Source organism: Hippocampus comes, unplaced genomic scaffold (genome assembly GCF_001891065.2).
Source record: "Hippocampus comes isolate QL1 unplaced genomic scaffold, H_comes_QL1_v1.1 scaffold127, whole genome shotgun sequence".
Lineage (NCBI taxonomy): Eukaryota > Metazoa > Chordata > Actinopteri > Syngnathiformes > Syngnathidae > Hippocampus > Hippocampus comes.
Window position 1 is genome coordinate 523,126 of NW_017805500.1, and position 16,664 is coordinate 539,789.

The window sequence follows — 16,664 nt, forward strand, 5'->3', positions numbered from 1 at the left end:
CGGTGGAAAAGAAACGCATACTTTTTAATCCGTTTGGAAATAAGACAAAATAATGTTTTATCACTATTTTTAAGTTTACTGAACTCTTATCTCACTGAGTAATTAAAAGTTATATTTTCTGTGGACACATTCTATTACCTAGTTTGAAAACAGCTGAAAATTTATCAAATCGTTAAAAAATCTTTTTAAAATACATTTACTGACCATACTGAAAATATAATTGATAAACTGGAATCCATCTCGCTATTAAACGTATAGAAATGTGATATTTTTCCATTTCATAAAGCAATACAATGCTCTTATATGCACTTCATAACAAAATGACTATGTACCCAATTGCAGTATTTCGTTATGACTTTGTTTTTCCAATAACTACTGCAAAAAGTGTGGTGATGAATGCAATAATAAAATCAGCCAACAAATAAGAAAACAACAATATGAAGTCAGAATATTCAAAAACTGTATTTATACACTGGATATACAGAATTTAGTTTAACACTTATAGCAGTAAATATGTATACCATAGTTTGGCATTTCTGGAAATGTACAAAACACTTTACGCTTTCACCAACCAACTGGCGACTCTAACAAAATGAACGCACTTATAGATGTGAGCTGTGATCCCACTACGAGGTGTCCATCCCTGCTGCGGCGGCAGCGCTGGACATTTCGGATCCCGCATTCACCACCAGGCGCTCCCGACTGCCGAACACCGAAGCCACTAGAGGTAAATATCAAAAATTTCAGAGGATCACGACAGAGAGGTGGTTAATTCTCGACAGAGACGGAATCGTAGTGATTTTGCTCCTACCTGCTGCAACATCGCTGATATCCCAAACCCGCAAGCCGTCTCTCTGTCCCCCGAAAGCGTAAGTGAAGGGCCGATCGGGACAACACGCCGCACAGAAGACCACACCCTGCGCACGCAAACATCAAGCGTCGCGCTTCTCCTTCTCCATTTGCGCCGTTTTTAATCAATCCGCACAAGCCCTACCATTTTCATGTCCCTCGAATGCACCAGAATTGGTTTGTCGCCCAAAACGTCCCACACCTTGACGTGCTTGTCTGCCGACGATGTGACCAAGCAGCCTTTAATTTGGCTGCTGAGATCCAAACCTAAACATGCGGAATGCAAAGTCGCTTAAGTGGGAAGGAACAGAGTAAAAAAAAATACTTCGTACTCAAGTCAATTTGTTTTTCCACGCACACCTGACACTTCGTCGTCGTGTGCCTTGAGTGTGAAAACGGGTTTATCAGCGCGAGCGTCCAGACAGTACACAAAGCCGTCCTCTGTGCTGGCCTGAAACACAATCACGGATCACCGCAGCCATTCTGAATATTTGTCCCTGGAATAACTGAGTGGCGCCTACCAGGAAGTTACACGGTGAAAAATGGTTCCACACCAGGCGCTCGACTTGAGCGCTGAATCGCCAGGCGCGGCAGCCCTCCGGGCTGCGGCAGTCGTAAAGTAGGGCCGTCCTACAAAGACAGCACAGTTTCCAAACACGGCTTCTTCCAACAGATTTAACACGTGGCGTACTTGTCATATGATCCTGACAGGAGAGTCTGCGCCTCAAACGGGTGGAAAGTCAACGTCTGAACCTGGATGATGAAAACAAGAGCGGCAGTTAGGTGTGCGAGGTCGATTCAAGAATGAACCCGCTCAATCGGCGCCATACTTTATCAGTGTGTCTGCGCAGCGTGGTGGCGGGTTTGCCTTGACTCAGATCCCACAAAATGACCGTCTCATCCGCCGAGCCGCTGGCCAGGACATTCCTGAGAATCAAAACAGGACACGTAATCACGAAATCACGGCATTTGGGAACATTGTTGTCGCAAAACATTTGCATTTGCGGGATGTTGAGGGCAGATCGAGGCAATGGTAAGTACCTTTGATTGACATACTGTAGCAGTCAAAACAGGAATAACAAAGTTGCTGTCGTAAAAGTAAAATACAGCCCCCAAAAAGTTAAATACAACTGAACAGAAATGCTCAAATATCAATCCAGTAGGGTTCAAAGCAAACATGATGCGTCAGCATTTGTCTGTTGTGCTGCAAGTCCATGTTCAAAACTTAAATGTGACAAGGCTGAAATTTGTCAAAGGTCGATTTTTAAGAGACCCAAAATGCAGTTTGCTGGCCAAATAACCACATTTTAAAAAATACCCGTGCTCAAGCACAAAACTGGGCACATTTATATTGATATTCTACAGAAATTACACTTCTGTATATAAATTGTACTTAGTGACCTGACTAGTTTGTTCCAGGACAAATCCAACACGGCATCGGTGTGTCCCTCCGCAAGCTCCGCTGATGCACCCTAAAATCCACCGAAACAGGAGTGCAACTCAAGTCAAACATTTTGCAGAAAAATTTATGTACATTTAAAAAATAATAATAATAAAATAAACCTTCTTGCTCTTTTTCTTCTTGGCCGCCTTTTTGCTGCCCAAAGTGAAGACGGGCTCCAGGCAGTCCACCACATCAAGGTCCCACACATCGATCTGCGGCGTCATGTTGCCCACCGCGGCGTAGTTGGCTGGACAGAGCGGGGGAAAATTATCTTTCACGCCAACTGTACGATACCAACGTGACAACCGAGGTTTTATCTTACATCGAGCTTCCTCAGGGTTTGGGTCGAAGTTGAGCCACTCGATGCTGAGCGGGTATGCCGGCAGCAGAATGTCGTGGTGCACATTTGCGGGATGTTGAGGGCAGATCGAGGCAATGGTAAGTACCTTTGATTGACATACTGTAGCAGTCAAAACAGGAATAACAAAGTTGCTGTCGTAAAAGTAAAATACAGCCCCCAAAAAGTTAAATACAACTGAACAGAAATGCTCAAATATCAATCCAGTAGGGTTCAAAGCAAACATGATGCGTCAGCATTTGTCTGTTGTGCTGCAAGTCCATGTTCAAAACTTAAATGTGACAAGGCTGAAATTTGTCAAAGGTCGATTTTTAAGAGACCCAAAATGCAGTTTGCTGGCCAAATAACCACATTTTAAAAAATACCCGTGCTCAAGCACAAAACTGGGCACATTTATATTGATATTCTACAGAAATTACACTTCTGTATATAAATTGTACTTAGTGACCTGACTAGTTTGTTCCAGGACAAATCCAACACGGCATCGGTGTGTCCCTCCGCAAGCTCCGCTGATGCACCCTAAAATCCACCGAAACAGGAGTGCAACTCAAGTCAAACATTTTGCAGAAAAATTTATGTACATTTAAAAAATAATAATAATAAAATAAACCTTCTTGCTCTTTTTCTTCTTGGCCGCCTTTTTGCTGCCCAAAGTGAAGACGGGCTCCAGGCAGTCCACCACATCAAGGTCCCACACATCGATCTGCGGCGTCATGTTGCCCACCGCGGCGTAGTTGGCTGGACAGAGCGGGGGAAAATTATCTTTCACGCCAACTGTACGATACCAACGTGACAACCGAGGTTTTATCTTACATCGAGCTTCCTCAGGGTTTGGGTCGAAGTTGAGCCACTCGATGCTGAGCGGGTATGCCGGCAGCAGAATGTCGTGGTGCACGTACAGAGAGTCCTCCTCAGCATTGTACACTGGCAATATTGAGGGGGAAAAAAAAAAAATAGTCACTGTTCACTGAGCACTAATCGGCAGCTCACAAATGAAACGAGTTGTCCAATTAATCGTTTCAACTCTGCTCGATAATTTTCGCTGGTTTCAAATCTGATGCTTACCGTAGACTTCCAGGTTGCAGCAGTCCTTGTCGGCCTTGCCGCACAGGACGAGGTTGTCGGTGGGCTTAATTTGGAAGTCGTCTCGCTCATATTGATCCTAAAAATGACGCCAAATGTCAATGTTATATTCCGAATCTTCATCCGGGCGTTCAACTCACAGTGTCTTTGAGCGTGATGTAAGGGTCTTCTTCATTTGAGCTGAAGACGGTGAGACCTGCCAGGCTGTCACCGAGGTTGGTTGACACTATACAGTTTCAAAAACAAAAAACGCCAATGTTTCTTGTATGTATGTTCTGATAAATGTCCTTTCTTCTGATTTACTTAATGGCCTCAACAAAATGTGATCAAAGCTCGTACCTATGTCTTCTTCATCATATTTATCCAAGCCGTATTCCGCAAGTTCATCCTCGTCTTCATTTTGCACTTCGGCAACATCGCCAACATCCTCGTCTGCAACAATGCCGCCATCCTCCTCTTCCTCTTCATCTGCTGCTTGTGCCCTGATTTTAAAAAATAATAATAATTCAGAAATGTAAGCACAAATCGATGAAAAAAAATTGCAAGTAAACGCACCCCAGCTCCTCTTTTGCCTCATTGATGATCCGGTGCAGCTCCTCCTGGCTCAACTCAACCTGTCAAAAGAATAGTCAACTTCATAAACATAATAATTTACAGATACAACTTTCAGGATTCTGTCAATCAAACAGATGGACAGGGCCTTGTTGACATCAGCGCTCGGTAGGCTAACGCTAACGAGCTAATCGTTCCGACTACTTTACTTACTTTGTCCGGAGTTTCCTTGGCAGCGCCTCGCTTCACCCATCCGACACATGTAATCTGAGAACTCATGATGTAAACCAACCCACTTGTAAAAAAAAAATTGGCTTCTCTATTGTGAAGAAATTATAGATTGTTCACCAAATCGCATACGGAACTAATTTTGCCAACAAGCCATGTGGTTTGTGCGCATGCTGATGACGTCAGAGCGTCGCAAAGCAAGACACGTCCGCCTGCTTACAAATGGCGAAAGCACCGTTATATACAGCTGCAAAAAAAATAAAGGGAACACTTAAATAATGTAACTCCAAGTGTTCTCTTTCTTTTTTGAGCAGTATATTTTAATAATGTACTTTCTGTTGTGTTAAATCTCCATTTAAGTGGCCATTTGAATTCAGTTACACTGAATAAAGGTCAAGAAAACAACAACAAAAACTCCTAATATGAAGCAATTTTGCTTGAGTCCACAAAAAATACTTACAACGCACCTTTTCTTCATAAAACAATTTAATAACTCTGTATAAAAAAAAGCAAATGAGCATATACAGAAGCGAGAGGCCCTTTATAGTGGTTATGGTACCATCTTAAGCGTGGCAATAATACAGCAGAGGTATTGCAGATAACGGTTTTGACACAGGTTTCAACATGCAGTCAAAATAATGTGCAGTGCAGTGGTCACATAATTGAAACCCTGTCCATTAAAAAAAAGAAAATTCCTCATTTTCACAGAACCTCAATCGGACTTTGGCAAAGTGACGGATCGACCTTCTGTAAACGTTCAAATTTTGGACAGACTTCACACAAAGACTCTTTTGCTGCTAAAATGATCAAAAATTCTCATCTCGCAAACACTATCCTGATTCGTTCTCTCATGGACTCCTTCTGTAGGTATACAGAGATGATAGTAAAGTAAAAAACAAAGTGTAATCTCGATGGCTTTCAATAATACTGAAATATGTCAGAATTTAAGAAGAGCAAAGCTTATCATGTGACCTGTCTGTAAAATCAATAGCAACGTTACATAATTTTCTCCTTTCTCTGTTCCAGCACACGAGCAGCATTTCTCCTTATTGTCCAACGTACTTGCTAATTAAATTGTCAGTTTTGTTCACTCAGTCATTCGCAAAAATTCAAAATTCCAAATCCAGCCCGATTTCATCCTTGGCCATCCTGCCGTCGGAGTTCTTGTGCGTGACGTCGAGGGCCGGCTTCAGGCGCTTGGTGACCAGTTTGAGGTTGGTCTCGTGCAGGATGACCTGCGTCAGGTACTTCTCCCGCTTCATTTGCTCTCTGACGGCGTACGGCACGTCGGGGATGACGTAGGACAGGATGAACTTGGTCAGGTAAACGATGTGCTGTCAACAGACATCCATTAGTAACTCAAAAGCGATTTTTTGGGGGGCGGGGGGGAAGGTGAGACCTCCCGCTAGTGTTCTTTACCTCGACAACGATTATAAATGCCATTCACATCCATTCGTAACTCAAAAGCGATTTTTTGGGTGGCTGGGGGGATAGGTGAGACCTCCCGCTTGTGTTCTTTACCTCGACAACGATTATAAATGCCATTTTGGCAGCGATCACATGCCAGTAGTAGATGTTGTATTCATACTCCTTCGGGTGCCCGGGAGGGTAGCGGAAATCTCGATACCTGAGAAGAAAAAAAAAAAACGTGCGGTGGAAGTACTTCAGCCGCTTCTGCCGTCAACCACGTGTGGCGATGTCCGCGTCCTACCTGCAGGTGGTGATGTTGTACGGCGCGCTCAGCGGCCTGCTGTAGTTGGAAAAGTCGCTGATGTTGAAGACGGACAGGGAGCTCTCGATGTAGCCCCGCATGGTTTGAGAGCCATGCTCCCCGTACGGGTACACGGAGAAAGACCAGTAGTAGACCAGCCGCGGGATCATGTCGGAGGTGAAGGCGATGATCATCGCCTGAGCGCCACGCGGAAGAACGCGCGATTGGTGACGGTCGTACGGTCTGGGGGACGTTCGGCGAGAAGGACGGCAACTCACGTTGGTGGCGACGGCCAGGATGGCGACGCCTTGCAGGATGGGCTGCCAGGCGCCGATGTCCTGGGCCTTCTCGGGAACGATGCGGCGGAACTGCGTGGTGATTTTCCAGGCGTCCACGCGGATTTCAAACAGGTTGTTGACCAGCGCCAGGACCGGAGCCAGGGGGAAGGAGGCCACGAAGAGGGTGACGAAGCCAAACTGGATGACTACGAGAGCGGGACAAACAAATACACAATAAGCTGTCCACTGTAGTATCCTGGAATAATTCCACCCATAGCGTGCTCAGCAGTCTTCTATTAGGCTCTACTTTTGTCCAAACGGCGCTCGCCCGCTTTTGCGTTTGGCCTCTTCGCTTGTGCTCACCCATTTCCAGGTACTCATAGAAGAGTCCCAACTTGGACATCGGCTGAAGCTGGTAGTCCTGCTCCCAGCGAGGAATCGCCTTCTGCGACGACGCGCGGGTGCATTTGCGGAAGATCACATTTTTCACCCACCTGCGAGACGCGCAGGTGAGGTCAGAGTTCAGGTGAGCTGTTTTTTTTTTTTTGCCATACCGGCTCTGATTGGGTATTTGTGCTTTCTTACGGTAAGAGGACCTCTTGGATGTTGTTCCAGATGGCTTTCCCGCCCATGATGATTGACAGCTGAGTGGTCAGTTCAATCAGACAACCACCAGGATCGCACTGGTGACAAAACAAAAACCCCCACAATGCAAATTCAGACATTTTCAAAGAATACATACGCAAAAAGAGGACAAATCTCACCTCCTCGTTACGGTATTTTCCCAAGAGGTAGACGGGTCGCCCGGGATAGCCGACGGCTTTCCCTTTGGCAAAGGCGATGTAGAAACAAGACGAGTAGTAGTTGACGAACTGGAAGAGGAACATCTTGAGCGTCAGGCTGTTTTCGTAGTCCGTCTTGGTCCTTGGCAGCTCTGTTCAGTCAGAAAATGTATCTCAAATCATCTTTCCCCATTGGAATGAATAGGAATGCCATTAATTCGCTCCCCCGACCCCGAAAAAAAATGTGCCTTTTCTTTAATAGGAAGACTAGCACTCTGTAATATTGTACAAACAACACATGCCCGCGTCTTGTTAGTTTACATTTTATAGGGTTTAAAGATGACAAGGTTCGGCCTCAGCGACCCACCGAAGTTGGTGATCCAGATGGCGACCCGCTCGTACAGCATGTTGAGGATCATGATGACCACGAAGCTGATGAGCGAGGCCGTGACCGCCGTGGCCATCTGCGGCGTCACGTACTCCTTGAGGGGCTCCAGCTCCTTCAGGTCCTGCGCTCGCAGCCTGGCCGAGAAAGCGAAGAAGGCGGCCAGGCGGTACACGGTGATGGCCACGATGGAGGCCAGGATGAGCAGGATCTGTGACGCAAATATCAAAATTGGATCACGATGGAGTTTGGACTCGAAGGAAGAATCGGGGCAGAAGTCGAGAATTCCATTTCCGGAGAAATTGTGTGTGCAGGCTGGAAGGCTGAATGAAAAGCCATGGAATGATTTGGAATGATACACAATGTCAAGGCAATTTTATCGGTGGAAAAAATGTCAAATCTGTGGAAATTTTTGTTTTTTCAACTTAGTGGTGTAGAATAACAAATATTTTTCATTACCCAGAATAAAACTGTCCCTATTCCTATTGACACTCGAACGCATCGTCCGCAGGCTGTGTAGGGCACTTTTTCCTTCACCTAAATCACACACACACACAAAAACCACTGTAAGCTTTTGACACACTGCCACCAAACCGAGATGACGCCAAGAGCGCAACTCACCCCCGTGACTGGGTTTTTCCTCTCGTATATACACTTGGCCTCATACTCAGGCCGGGGCGTCTCCTGCTGCTCCAGGAACTCCACCGTGTCCCACTGGTATTCCAGCTCGGCCTGGTAGCGCTTCCAAAATTCCAGAAACAGCGTCACTGCGAGCGAGGAATTGAAAGCAGACATGATCTGCTGATTAGCGGCACGTCTGAGTCATGTTTAAAAAAAAAATTTAAAATAAAATAAAACATGCGTGACCTACCCCAGATCGCCATGAAAACTGCAAACACCAAGGTGCCAAAATTGTCAAATATGCACAGTTTCTACAAAACAGAAGCATCAAGTTCAAGCCCGATAGCTCGAAACTTTTCACGCACGATGATGCGATCATACGGCACAGAAAAATACTGACCTTTGAAGCTTCACAGGTGCTGTTTAACCGCCAGTATTTGCACTCCTGGTCGCACTGCGGGCACATCACGATTTTGCCGCCAATCTCCGGGTCGCACACCTCTTTGCTAGCAAACACGAGACGGCAGACACCTCATCGGAATGAACTCACGGTCGAGATGAAGATCGGATAGAGGAGCACTGTACCTCCACGTGCTGGTTTCTTGTGTTTTGTATCCGTATATGAAACAACTGAGACCCACAACAGCGGCCAGGGCCAGCATGATGGTGTAGAAGCCCAACCAGGCGAAGTAAATTCCAATTTTCTCGCCGTAGTACTTCCTGTGAAGTCCAAGAGAAAGCTAATAATCCGTTTTTATATCTATTTTTTAATATTTACATTTTTAGAATGTATTTTTTTCCCGCCGGTTATTCAGCTAAAAACTGATTTAGCATTACGAAACAAGAAAATCTGCGTCAGAGGGTACGGCTTTGAAAGGTGGGGTCTGGCCTGGTGAGTGACGTGGGAGCCAAAGTAAAACTAACAAAATAACTAAAAGTAAAATTGAAAAAAACTTTTTCGTTCATGAAAATGAAACAAGAACGAGAATGCTCGAACCCACTGCAACTACATTTTACATTTATAAAACTAAAGCTCACTTTAATTGCAACAAAAATGCCCTTTGTGTTGCATAACCACAACTATAGCATACACAGGTATCTTAAAAAATAAAATAAAACTAAAAGTAACACTCATTAAAGCTAAACTAAATGATGCAATTTCATCCATCTAATTTCTGAACCGCTTTATCCTCACAAGGGTCAAAGGGCATGCTGGAGTCTATCCCAGCTGTGTTCGGGCAGTAGGCGGAGTCCAAACCTGAACTGGTTGCCCTCCAGTCGCAGGACACACAAAAACGAGCAACCATCCGCGCTCACACTCGCACCTTGGGTCAGTTTAAAGTGTCCCATTAACCTGCCATGCATATTTTTGGAATGTGGGAGGAAACCGGAGTACCCGGAGAAAACCCACGCAGGCCCGGGGTGAACATGCAAACTCCACACAGGAAGGCCGGAGCCAGAATCGAACCCTGCACCTCTGCATTGTGATGCGAACTCGCAAACCGGTCTCCCGCCATGCCACCTTGATGCAATTTCAATGAACCCTTTTCCCACACCCGGATAAGCTGTCCACTGTAGTAAAAAAAAATCCAAAACGAGCAAACCCCGCTTTAAAATCTCAAACGAACTGAATTGTGGAACAAGTCACCTTATGAGGTCGAGTGGCTGCATCTTGTAGAAGCTTTTGGGGTGAGCCCATTCGCTGTAGAGGCGGAACCTTTCGTTGGGGCAGCCTTCTTCTTGCGACTTCACATTAAACCTACACTGGCTCAACACGCAAAACGGGGGATGAACCTCCAAAGGAAATGCCCCCAGTGAGCAAACGTCCCACAAGTGAGCGTCGACACTTACATCGTGGAGGGGATAGGCAGCTTTGTAAACGCCGCCGTCCAATAATTTCCGGATGCCGAATTTCTTCATGCTGCCTCGTATCTCATAAGGGGCTCGACTCAAGATGTAATAAGCCTGCGAGTGAGTGAGCATTGCGGATGTTTGATCGCGGGACGCCGTTCGCCCGCCATCTTAAAGCCGGACGCTCACCATCCTGCTGCGCATGGACGAGGTGAAGAAAACATCCCGGTCCTTGACGTAGAAGTACTCCAGGCGGTCTTTCTCAAAGGGGGCGGTGAAGAACTCGGCCTCCTTGCTGATCAGGCTCTCGTCCGGGTAGAAGGGCTTGGTGACCACCGACAGCCAGTGCCACCACGGCGAGCGCTGCGACGACAGGTCGTTGGGCTGGATGGGCAACTTGATGTGGAGCACCTCGGCGTACGTGCACAGCGTGTCCCACGGCATGTGCACTTTGACGAACACCAGGTTGTCGTCCGCCACCTGGATGGGAGCCGCGGCGGACTTCGAGTTATTTCAAGCGAGGTGACGATATGTATTCGTTTTGGAACATTCCGAAACGCTGCACTCGATTATTGACCGAGCTGAATCAAAATCAGAGTTTAAAAAAAGTGATTTGGGAAATTAATTCTTTTTTTTTCTAAAATAGAAAATATATTCAATGCATTTTTTATTGATTTTGTCTTTCAAATGGCATTTAATAATCTCAATAATTTACTGTAAATCGAAATTAAATGCACCAGTAAATAAAAACGAGCCCGTATTATTTTTCTACTATTAAAATGAACTTTTTTTTTTTTTTTTTGCTGAAAACAGAAAATCTTTTCATTAAAAATAAATAAATAAATAATGTGTTGTAAATAACAACACCCAATTTTGTGGTTAAATAATCCAATCATATTTTGGGGTTAAAAAAAAATTTGTTTAATTAAGTGGAATGAAATGAATGAAGAATCAAATGAAAAATGTGCAGCCACTTACAGATCGTGTGGCCTCCAATTCCATGCCCATTTTCATCAGGCTGGCCTCAAAGTATTCCCGCCGTCTCTGCGCGAGAGAAAGAGGCCTCATTATCGTGCACCGAAAAACCCGAAAAACAGCAGCAGCGTTTGCTACGGCCCGAGCCGATCGAAAGCCAGACCCTTAAGAAACGCGCTTAGATGCGGCGAAACTAACAAGTGACTAAAAGAGAATCCGAATGGCAAACTTACATAGTTACTCACTTACTCGGAGATGGAAATAAGCACCTTACAAAGATTAAAAGCTCACAGATATTCTTCGGTTGTCAAGAAAAGAGCAACTTGATGATAAATACGGACGGCTGTGGCACATCTAATCCGATGCAAAATGAAAACTCCCTGTGCAAATAAAGAGTCCAGAGTCAATAGTGTTGGAACACAGCACTCGCAGGACTTCAAAGTTAAATACAACTGAGCTGTACTCGACTGATTAAATTAAAAAATTGCACTGGATTGAAAATTGTGCTCTTTTTTTTTTTTTTTTTTGATTCGGTGGTTCGTGGGGACCGCACTATTGAGAATCACCAAGGTCATCGAAAGTACCTTTCGCCGGGCGAAGGTGTGTCTCTTCTCAAACTCCTTCCTGTCCTCGTCCTCGTAAACCAGGATGAAGTCGATGCGGCGGACGCCGTCGTTGAAGAAAAGCGAATCGGGCTTGCCGTTGAAGTCGGCCTGCGGGCAAGAGCGCGGCTCGTCAGTGAAGGCGGCGGGCTGGTACTCGTACTCGGCGTACATGTCGGAGAGGAAGCGGCCGGCGCCGTTGTCCGCTGAGGGTTTTAAATGCCGTCGCGGTTGATGCAAGGCGATGCGGGATGAGCAAACATGACGACAGCCTCCGCGCGAACGTGAACATGGCAAAGGCACGTGTCGTGAATCTGTAAACTGGAACTCACCAGTTGCACTTTAACGACCGTCGAGCCTTCCTGAATTCCGTGATACGTTGGCAGAAACTCTTCGGGGTAAACTGGAAAGGCAAAAAAAAAAAAAATACGATTGATGAACCCTTTCATGCCCCAATAATGATAACCTGCAATCTGATCACATGACAGGCTGTTGTAACTGCTGTTTAAAATCAGACAGGAACGCAATATTAAATCCTTAACATTTTTCCAGGGGCGTCCGTCATGTGCATTTAAAAAAAAAAAAGTCTGCAATATCAGTAAATGTGATTATCTACAGAGGAAAGCCTCACCACTTCCTCTCAAGCGCATCCGATTGCCGCGCTGCAATCAAACTGATGCATCAAATGCATTCTTTGAGTGTTATTTATCTCAGCCCGGGTCGCACGTTCGGACATGCAGCCAGGCCCGGTGGATGCCCTCCCCATCGTGAGCACGACTTCCTGTCTGTGTTTCAGCAGGGGAGGCTCACACGTTTCTATTTTCCAGTGCGTGGTGTCAGGTCAGGATCATCATAAAGCGACAAGAATGGACTTTGTGTTGCCATGTTTTCAGTCTTAATAATGCCCCCTCGGCGTGCGAGTGTGAATAATTGATGAGCCTTGAAAGCCAAGTGCGCTAACTGATGTTTGTTAGGTTTGGGAGGAGGATCAATAACATCTTCCTTGTGGGAGCATCCTGTGAAATTTGTCTGGACTATCTCAACGGCAAGTGGAATGTAGGAAAATTTCAAATAGCGCATGTTGGTAGATGAGCAAATATTTATGCCACAGGACGTCTTCTGGCTTTTTTGTTTGCGTTACACAATGAAAATGGTTGCTCGAGACTAGATTGTCCATCGGTGTGAATGTTTGTCTGTCAGACAAGCGCTACAGAAATAGATTGACAACATCGATTGCCACAAAGCGTGGCGCCTGTCAGAGGCACAAGCAAACACGTTTCCCCCTTTAAAGACAGGTTGGACTTCATTCTGTCCAACTTCTACGATCCAGCACCGTTCCACTCAAGGAATGGAAGTAACAACAAACCAGCGGTTGCTAGGCAGAACCACAACATCCAGGAAAATGTCAGGGGGCCCATGTGACATCCCTGAGGGACACGAAAGCGGTGTTTTTTTTTTTTTTTAATTCGGGGATGGAGACACACACGCCCCCACTGGGATAAAACTTAAACTCGTGTTGCCAGGCAGTCACAACAACACAGTTTAAACTACTGCAAATGTTAATCCCCCAAGTTTGCACACTGATTTCAACACACTTTTGTGGAGGAATGACTCACGGGGCATGCAATTGACTTCCTCTACCATCTGTGTGAACGATGGCCAGTTGAGACAATACAAAGATACAAGAAAAGTTGAAAAAGCAGCTCGAGTGTGTGTGTTTTGTTTTTTTTTTTTCTCACCGACGTCTTCTTCTATCATTTCCAAGCGGGCATCTCCCTCCAGTTCCTCGGCGTCAGAGAGGGACTCCATCTCCAGGATGTCGTTCTCCATTTTCGACTCCCTCCCAAAAGTTTTTGATTCTGCGCCCCCTCCGTAGCTAGTTTGGATATCACAGCAGGTTAACGGCGCCGTCCCGCGTACATTCTTATGATAGTTTCGCAACACTGACCAAGCGTTTGGTACACTTTGGACCAAGTTGAGACTTGAGAGAAGCGGTAAGAAACGGGTGGGGTCGAAGGAAGGAGGAGGAGGAGGCGCTCCGTTCCATTTTCCACCGGAACTCCAAACTTGGTGAAATATGATGACGTCAGAGCCAGTTGGCAAACCAAGATGGCAGCCCCCATGAAATCGCTTGTACGTGATTACAGTGTGAAGCATGTTAAATCTTAATGAAATCTATAATCTCTAATTTTATGAAAACAAATGAACAAAAAAAACCCAACAACCATTCAAACGTTTTCCCCCCGACAAATACAAAAAAATGACGAACTGATTTGATTAGATTTTAGTTTTGCTATGCCAATTCTCAACTTTTTTTCAACCTGTAATGACTCCCTTCTAAATGGGACTTGTTGCTTCCATCATTTAAACATAACGTTCACATAATGACAAATGTTTGTGCTGACATACATTTGAACACAACATCAAAACATCATCAACACTTACTAATGTGAGCTAACTTTGTGGGACTGTTTTTCTCCAATCTGATTGGGTGATTGCGTTAATGTGAGAGATGGAGGGTGTGTATTTAAAAAAAAAAAACATCAATGTAATACAATGCAGCGTTCTCTAGTGTCTGCTTTTATTGCAATGTACAATACATGAGGGTTATATTTACAAAAATGGTTTAAAAAAATTGGAAATCCAACATTTCATTGGCATGTCCTTTGAGGGCGTGACTGATAAGTTTAAAACACACAGCGGCGCCGCTGCTTGCTGGAAAAGCATCATCTGGAGGCCTTGCCATTTTCATGAACATCCATCCTGTCAACAGACAAAATATTATTTTAATGTAATGTCAGACCATTGATATATATATATTTTTGAGCCGATTCCAAACTCACCCGTTTTCGTCTTTGAGGTGCTGGTACAGCTCAAACTTGCTGTTGACCGAGCGCGCTCTGCCGATAAACTCCCGCCGCTTCCTGGACTTGGCGGTGATCCGATTGGTCCACAGAGAGAGGAGCGAGATGGGACCTGTGGCGAGACAAAGTACCAGGTTGAAATTGGCCATTTTGACACTCCCCCCCCAAAAAACGCAACATAAAATGTCTCAAGAATGGCTGGGAAAGAAAACACAATCCTGATTCAAGTACCTTTTGCGCCCTCTGGTGACTCAACCTCGTCAGTGGCCAGACGGGGTTTCTTGATGAGGGGCTCTGGGGAGTCCGGTGAATCCTTGATGACTTCTGACTCCTGGTCCTCTTTATCCGGCACACTTTTGGCCCTGAAAACAAAGCATAATCAAGTGATGGCTACACAAGGGAACCGCCCAGTTTGCGGCGACACGCACATGTCAACGACTCGCCTCTCGGCGTCTTTCCAGCTTTTGTCCTCGACATCCTTGCCCCCGTTTTTGTCTGCCCGGTCTTCCCTGTCCTCCCTCTTCCTGCCTCGCTTCTTTCTCTCCTCCTCCTCGGGAGGTTTGCTACGGCAGGCGATGATGCAGTCCAGGACCCTCTGGTGCCTGTCGGTGGCTCCGGCGTGGGTTTTCACCAAAGTCTCCAGCTCGTTCCACATGATGCGATACTGCTCGTCTCTGCGGGGGGAACCGACGTCATTCGAATCCACGTAAAACTGCAAAAGGTTCCACAGGAGGTTTGTGACAAACCAACCTCTTGGGGCCTTTGCCTCTGGAACCCACGGTGGAGATCGGAAGAGGGTCGTTCTTCCTCTCCATGTCCACCAGGTTGTAGACGGTCTTCTGGCAGGTGAGGACGTCGTCCTCGGTCAGAGCCTCCTTTACGATCAGGCTAGCTAGAGGAACGACCTTATTAGGTCGGGGGCGGAGAGCGAGAGAGGGACAAAAACAAAATGCTGAAGGATGCCAGATGGATTCTCGGGTGGGAATGGCGAGGGAAGACGTGCTCACTGCCTGCATGTTGAAAATGGTGGTCTGGGAGATGATCATGGGCCAGTAACGCGTGTGGCGTTCAAGTTGCGCTTTGGCCCGCTCCGCCGGCAGCTTCCCTGCCGGATGATGAGAAGCCTCCGAAACGGGAGTAAGGCGGTTTTCCTTCATGAACTCGCCAAAGTCCTGGAAAAGATGAAAAGGCAATCAGAAAAAAAAAAAATGTCTCGAGTTATATCATAGGAATAAACGTACGGTGATGCGATAATCTGTCACACGCCCGCCGCAGCCCTCGCTGATGGAAGGAGGGTCCTCCAGCGTAGAGCGATTGCTGTTGAGCACGTGCAGGAAGATCTCGCCTCCGTGGCTGCTGAGCATGTGGCTGATGATCTTGGAGCCGGATTTCCTCGGCTGCTCCAGTAGCACCGATCGACCTGGAGCGACCGCAAAGCAAACGGCCCGAGTGACTTCATTTGCTGGGGCCCCAACTGACCTCGACCGCCTCGGCGGCTTACCGTTGAGGAGAAAGTTGGTCAAACACGACGAAGGACGACTGTTGACGTCCGTGGGCGAGATGCGATACGCTCCTGTGCAGTAATGCAGTTCTGAAACGGATCGTCGAAAAGTCAGGACCCGTTTTCAAAAAAAAATAATTCCACCACACGTTTGACCTGAACGCACCGATGGAAATAGTTCTTGGCGTGCACCATTTCAGCGTGACCGTTTCTTTGAGGCCGTTCTCCCGCGTGCTGGTGCCGGCCATATGCAAGTCCCCTGCGCGGGAAAAAAATACAATAAAATGACGGCGGCTAGAAAAGTGGCCTCTTCGCGCGATCAAGCGCTTTTGCGTTCACCCACCACTTTTAATGAACTCCATGTGGGCGTCCTTGTGATGCAGCAGCTCCACGTCGTAATTGGCCGACGTGTTGGCGTGCTGCTCTTCCTGTCCGGCCGCGGAAAAGACACAGACAAACGCGACCCGTGAGCAGCAGGTCGAAGGAGAAGGACGCAAATTCTCACACACTGCTGATTTCATGTTCCGGTTATGGGAGGTGGCTTTTATTGAGAGGTGAGGGGCGGTGGAGGGGGCGGGGG

General features: G+C 46.3%; 3 protein-coding genes across 5 annotated transcripts in view; all 3 read right to left on the bottom strand.

The window, feature by feature from the left end:
• Nucleotides 1-438: 438 nt before the first annotated feature.
• On the bottom strand, nt 439-4,708 carry pwp1 (PWP1 homolog, endonuclein). 2 transcript variants are annotated; one of them, XM_019877066.1, is made up of 16 exons: nt 4,500-4,707; nt 4,290-4,348; nt 4,074-4,216; nt 3,875-3,960; nt 3,717-3,813; nt 3,535-3,575; nt 2,616-2,685; nt 2,413-2,540; nt 2,251-2,321; nt 1,680-1,776; nt 1,541-1,602; nt 1,371-1,479; nt 1,210-1,300; nt 995-1,116; nt 812-917; nt 439-721 (listed from the first exon to the last, which is right to left on the bottom strand). In XM_019877066.1, the coding sequence occupies exons 1-16, from the start codon at nt 4,563-4,565 to the stop codon at nt 627-629; spliced, it is 1,443 nt and encodes a 480-aa protein (XP_019732625.1). In that variant the 5' UTR covers nt 4,566-4,707; the 3' UTR covers nt 439-626. The 2 variants fall into 2 exon arrangements, with proteins under 2 accessions (XP_019732625.1, XP_019732624.1); XM_019877065.1 differs by lacking the exons at nt 2,251-2,321; nt 2,413-2,540; nt 2,616-2,685 and adding exons at nt 3,100-3,170; nt 3,262-3,389 and having other exon boundaries at nt 3,465-3,575; nt 4,500-4,708.
• A 274-nt stretch (nt 4,709-4,982) lies between these two features.
• Nucleotides 4,983-13,745, bottom strand: ano6 (anoctamin 6). The gene is made up of 20 exons (XM_019877046.1): nt 13,459-13,745; nt 12,052-12,122; nt 11,702-11,830; nt 11,121-11,186; nt 10,332-10,622; nt 10,143-10,256; nt 9,940-10,055; nt 8,877-9,011; nt 8,692-8,797; nt 8,542-8,602; nt 8,292-8,437; nt 8,130-8,207; nt 7,653-7,881; nt 7,268-7,437; nt 7,089-7,186; nt 6,867-6,997; nt 6,504-6,709; nt 6,226-6,422; nt 6,036-6,141; nt 4,983-5,848 (listed from the first exon to the last, which is right to left on the bottom strand). The coding sequence occupies exons 1-20, from the start codon at nt 13,547-13,549 to the stop codon at nt 5,624-5,626; spliced, it is 2,766 nt and encodes a 921-aa protein (XP_019732605.1). The 5' UTR covers nt 13,550-13,745; the 3' UTR covers nt 4,983-5,623.
• A 531-nt stretch (nt 13,746-14,276) lies between these two features.
• ints13 (integrator complex subunit 13) overlaps nt 14,277-16,664 on the bottom strand; it is a 10,244-nt gene continuing 7,856 nt past the window's right edge. The window contains exons 8-17 of one of the 2 annotated variants that reach the window (XM_019877064.1): nt 16,428-16,512; nt 16,251-16,343; nt 16,085-16,174; nt 15,825-16,003; nt 15,591-15,755; nt 15,334-15,488; nt 15,027-15,257; nt 14,815-14,945; nt 14,563-14,695; nt 14,277-14,482 (exon numbers count right to left, since the gene is read on the bottom strand). In XM_019877064.1, the coding sequence (XP_019732623.1) occupies nt 14,446-14,482; nt 14,563-14,695; nt 14,815-14,945; nt 15,027-15,257; nt 15,334-15,488; nt 15,591-15,755; nt 15,825-16,003; nt 16,085-16,174; nt 16,251-16,343; nt 16,428-16,512 (1,299 nt within the window). In that variant the 3' untranslated portion in view covers nt 14,277-14,445. Of the gene's footprint in view, nt 14,483-14,562; nt 14,696-14,814; nt 14,946-15,011; nt 15,258-15,333; nt 15,489-15,590; nt 15,756-15,824; nt 16,004-16,084; nt 16,175-16,250; nt 16,344-16,427; nt 16,513-16,664 lie in introns of both variants that reach the window. The other variant, XM_019877063.1, reaches the window with a different exon arrangement.

What these genes read in the sequence shown, in the direction of transcription:
- ano6 (XM_019877046.1), bottom strand. Translation starts at nt 13,549, where the DNA reads ATGGAGAACGACATCCTGGAGATGGAGTCCCTCTCTGACGCCGAGGAA. An exon ending in AATGATAGAAGAAGACGTCG is followed by an intron (nt 12,123 to 13,458) that starts GTGAGAAAAAAA and finishes TTGCCTTTCCAG; the next exon opens with TTTACCCCGAAGAGTTTCTG. An exon ending in CTATGAGTACCTGGAAATGG is followed by an intron (nt 6,710 to 6,866) that starts GTGAGCACAAGC and finishes CCGCTCTCGTAG; the next exon opens with TCATCCAGTTTGGCTTCGTC.
- pwp1 (XM_019877065.1), bottom strand. Translation starts at nt 4,565, where the DNA reads ATGAGTTCTCAGATTACATGTGTCGGATGGGTGAAGCGAGGCGCTGCC. An exon ending in CCAAGGAAACTCCGGACAAA is followed by an intron (nt 4,349 to 4,499) that starts GTAAGTAAAGTA and finishes TTCTTTTGACAG; the next exon opens with GTTGAGTTGAGCCAGGAGGA. An exon ending in TATCAGCGATGTTGCAGCAG is followed by an intron (nt 722 to 811) that starts GTAGGAGCAAAA and finishes ATTTACCTCTAG; the next exon opens with TGGCTTCGGTGTTCGGCAGT.